The sequence below is a fragment of the Arachis stenosperma genome, chromosome 6, assembly GCF_014773155.1.
Source record: "Arachis stenosperma cultivar V10309 chromosome 6, arast.V10309.gnm1.PFL2, whole genome shotgun sequence".
NCBI lineage: Eukaryota > Viridiplantae > Streptophyta > Magnoliopsida > Fabales > Fabaceae > Arachis > Arachis stenosperma.
Genome location: NC_080382.1, coordinates 2,786,851 through 2,789,902, shown reverse-complemented (window position 1 = coordinate 2,789,902; position 3,052 = coordinate 2,786,851). Strand labels below are relative to the sequence as shown.

Here is a 3,052-nt window from a genome sequence, read left to right as displayed (position 1 = left end):
CATTTACTAAATAAATTAATAAGCCATGTCCTTTCTCTTTCCAAAGAAAGAAACCAATTGTAGCATTTCTTGCTCCTTTTTCTTTATCCCTCCTACTAATTACAATGCTTTTCTTTGTGTTCTTCTAATTCCATAAACTGCTCAGTTCTCACAACTGATACCTTTATAGCCACATGCGACACACACATAGGTAGTGAATTTTTCAATTCTTAATTTCGAATTTAACGAGCTTCATAAATTTGCAACAATCTCGAAATTAACTATGTAAATAATAAATGTCTCCTAGCATTGGCACTAGTATGCAATATTTGTCTATTCCTTAGTCTTTTAGTTGCGTTCATTGATTGAATTTTACTGTCGTTGGAAACAAGAAACTTGTTCTTTTTTTTTTCTTTTTGCACTTATAAAATCTATATACATGCATCAGACTTGTTCCAAGGACAAAAAATGAATTGTATAAAAAGATTTTGAGGTACTGATGAGTTGTAATTTGCAGAGAACCAAGTAGAGTGAGTGAAGAAGAAGGACCTTACTCACTGACATAAAGAAATAACCAAAAAGCCATGGCCTTTAGTGCAGTTGGCATGGCTACTTCTCCGGCTTCATCTGCCACAATGGACATAAGAACAACAAAGCATAACGGTCTTCGCCGATCAAGTTCCGGCATAGAACTTTCCACACGTTCCATTATGCAGAGGTCTTATTCTGATACCCACCTGTGTTGTGCTGTCAATCCCATACAAGCTACATCTCTGCAGCCAAAGCAAAAGAGCAACAAGTCAATGGGGATCTCGCCATTTCAATTTTCAGGCTCCATTTTACCGAATTCGCTGCGGTCTTTCTTGTTTGATCCGGAAACAAGCAAGGAAATGAATATGGGGGAGAAGGATCACAGCTCACATTTTGAGGAAAGTGCTGTGGAATGTGGTGAAGATGAGAAAATAAACAGGACTAATTGGATAGAGAGGCTTATGGAGATTAAGAAAAATTGGAGAAATAGAATACCAAAAGAGGAGATGGATCCGGATATGATATGTGACAATAATAGTAATGATGAATGTGACTGTGATGAAGGTTGTGTGGTGGATTATGTAGAAGATGGGCAAGAAGGAACTTATGATCACGACTCGTTCACAAAATTTCTGTCTCAAGTGTCATGGTCTGATACCAAATTATACTCTAAGCTTGCTTTCCTATGCAACATGGCTTATGTGATTCCAGAAATCAAGGTAAGCACAAGCTGTATGGTGATTTAGTAATAAGATTTTAGATCTGTTTCTTGCTCTTGATTTGCATGTAAATAAAGTTGAAGACAAATAAATGACACTTACTAAATGATTTGCAGGCTAAGGACTTGAGAAGATACTACAGCCTTCAATTCATAACATCTTCTTTAGAGAAGAAAGCTGAAGTGGAAAAGTTGAAAGAGAGATTGGATAAGGACTCGACTCGCATACCTATCAATGACTCTGTAGCCTCTCAAGATGGATCAGTAAAAGGAAAAGATAACAAAGAGAGGCATCAAATCCGGCTTGCTTATGATATTGCTACCTCGGCCGCCTCTTATGTCCAATTGCGCGCTAAGGACCTCTTGTCCCTTACTGCCAAGCGACAGCAGCCGCAGAGTGACATTCTGGATTCTAATGGAAGGGAAAATTCAGAAGGATTTGAGGCGGAAGGCGCTTCCCGGGCTTATACATCAGAGGTTGCAGCTTATGTTGCAGCATCAACAATGACGGCTGTGGTAGCTGCTTGTGAGAAGGAGAAGCAGGAAGCAGCCAAGGATCTTCAGTCACTTCATTCCTCACCTTGTGAATGGTTTATTTGTGATGATTCCAACACTTACACTAGATACTTTGTAATTCAGGTAACAGTCACCTTAGTTATTCTTGATACACAAGTTATGTCATTATGCTACACAATCTTCAAATTTGAAGCCTAACTTTAAACATTTCTTTTCTTTGATTTATGTTGTAGGGTTCAGACTCCTTGGCATCTTGGCAAGCAAATCTTTTCTTTGAGCCAACCAAATTTGAGGTAAGAATAAGAGTCCTTAGTTTCAGATGTTATTTTGCAAGAAAAGTACCAAAGCACTCATAGTAAAGTACTACTCTTTTACACAGGACACAGATGTACTTGTTCATAGAGGAATTTATGAAGCAGCAAAAGGAATATATGAGCAATTTTTGCCAGAAATAAAGGCTCACTTGAAGAGACATGGAGATCGCGCTAAGCTTCAATTCACTGGCCATTCCCTTGGGGGAAGTCTCTCTCTTCTGGTTCATTTGATGCTTTTGAGCAGGAAGGTTGTCAGTCCCTCAACTCTTCGACCGGTCGTGACTTTTGGGTCGCCTTTTGTATTCTGTGGAGGCCATAAATTGCTTGATCATCTAGGATTGGATGAGAGCCATATCCATTGTGTAATGATGCATAGAGATATAGTTCCCAGGGCCTTCTCATGCAACTATCCTAACCATGTAGCCCTTGTCCTTAAGCGCCTAAACAGCACGTTTCGCTCGCATCCTTGTCTCATAAAAAATGTAAGCATCAATCATAGACTCATGGTGAATATTATGAAGGACTAAACTGTTGAATCATACTAACCATTTGTTTTCTCTGGAATTCTCAGAAGTTGTTGTACTCACCATTGGGTAAAATATTCATTCTCCAACCTGATGAGAGAACATCTCCTCCTCATCCTTTGCTACCTTCAGGAAGTGCCTTCTATGCCCTGGACAGTGCTAGATGTGGATACACTCCAAGTGTTCTTAGAACTTTTCTCAATCAACCACACCCCATTGAGACGCTTAGTGATCCAACAGCATATGGTTCAGAAGGCACAATTCTAAGGGACCATGACTCCAGCAACTACCTCAAAGTTGTCAATGGAGTGTTGAGACAGCATTCGAAGAATATCGTCCGCCAAATGAGGAAGCAGAGGATTAATGAGCTTTGGCCATTGCTGACTACACCATCTCCACACTCATGGAACCATGAACAGAACTTGGAGAGGTGTAATTTGATGACAAAGGAGATAGTGACAGGGGTCTAA

At 39.7% G+C, this 3,052-nt stretch overlaps 1 protein-coding gene across 1 annotated transcript; it reads left to right on the top strand.

Annotated features, from left to right (window-relative positions):
* The first annotated feature begins 435 nt into the window (after positions 1–435).
* On the top strand, positions 436–3,052 carry LOC130933203 (phospholipase A1 PLIP1, chloroplastic). Its single transcript, XM_057862753.1, is given in 7 exon segments — positions 436–1,229; positions 1,346–1,681; positions 1,684–1,737; positions 1,739–1,867; positions 1,978–2,037; positions 2,124–2,540; positions 2,630–3,052. Coding segments are annotated over 7 exon segments (2,085 nt in total). The 5' UTR covers positions 436–563.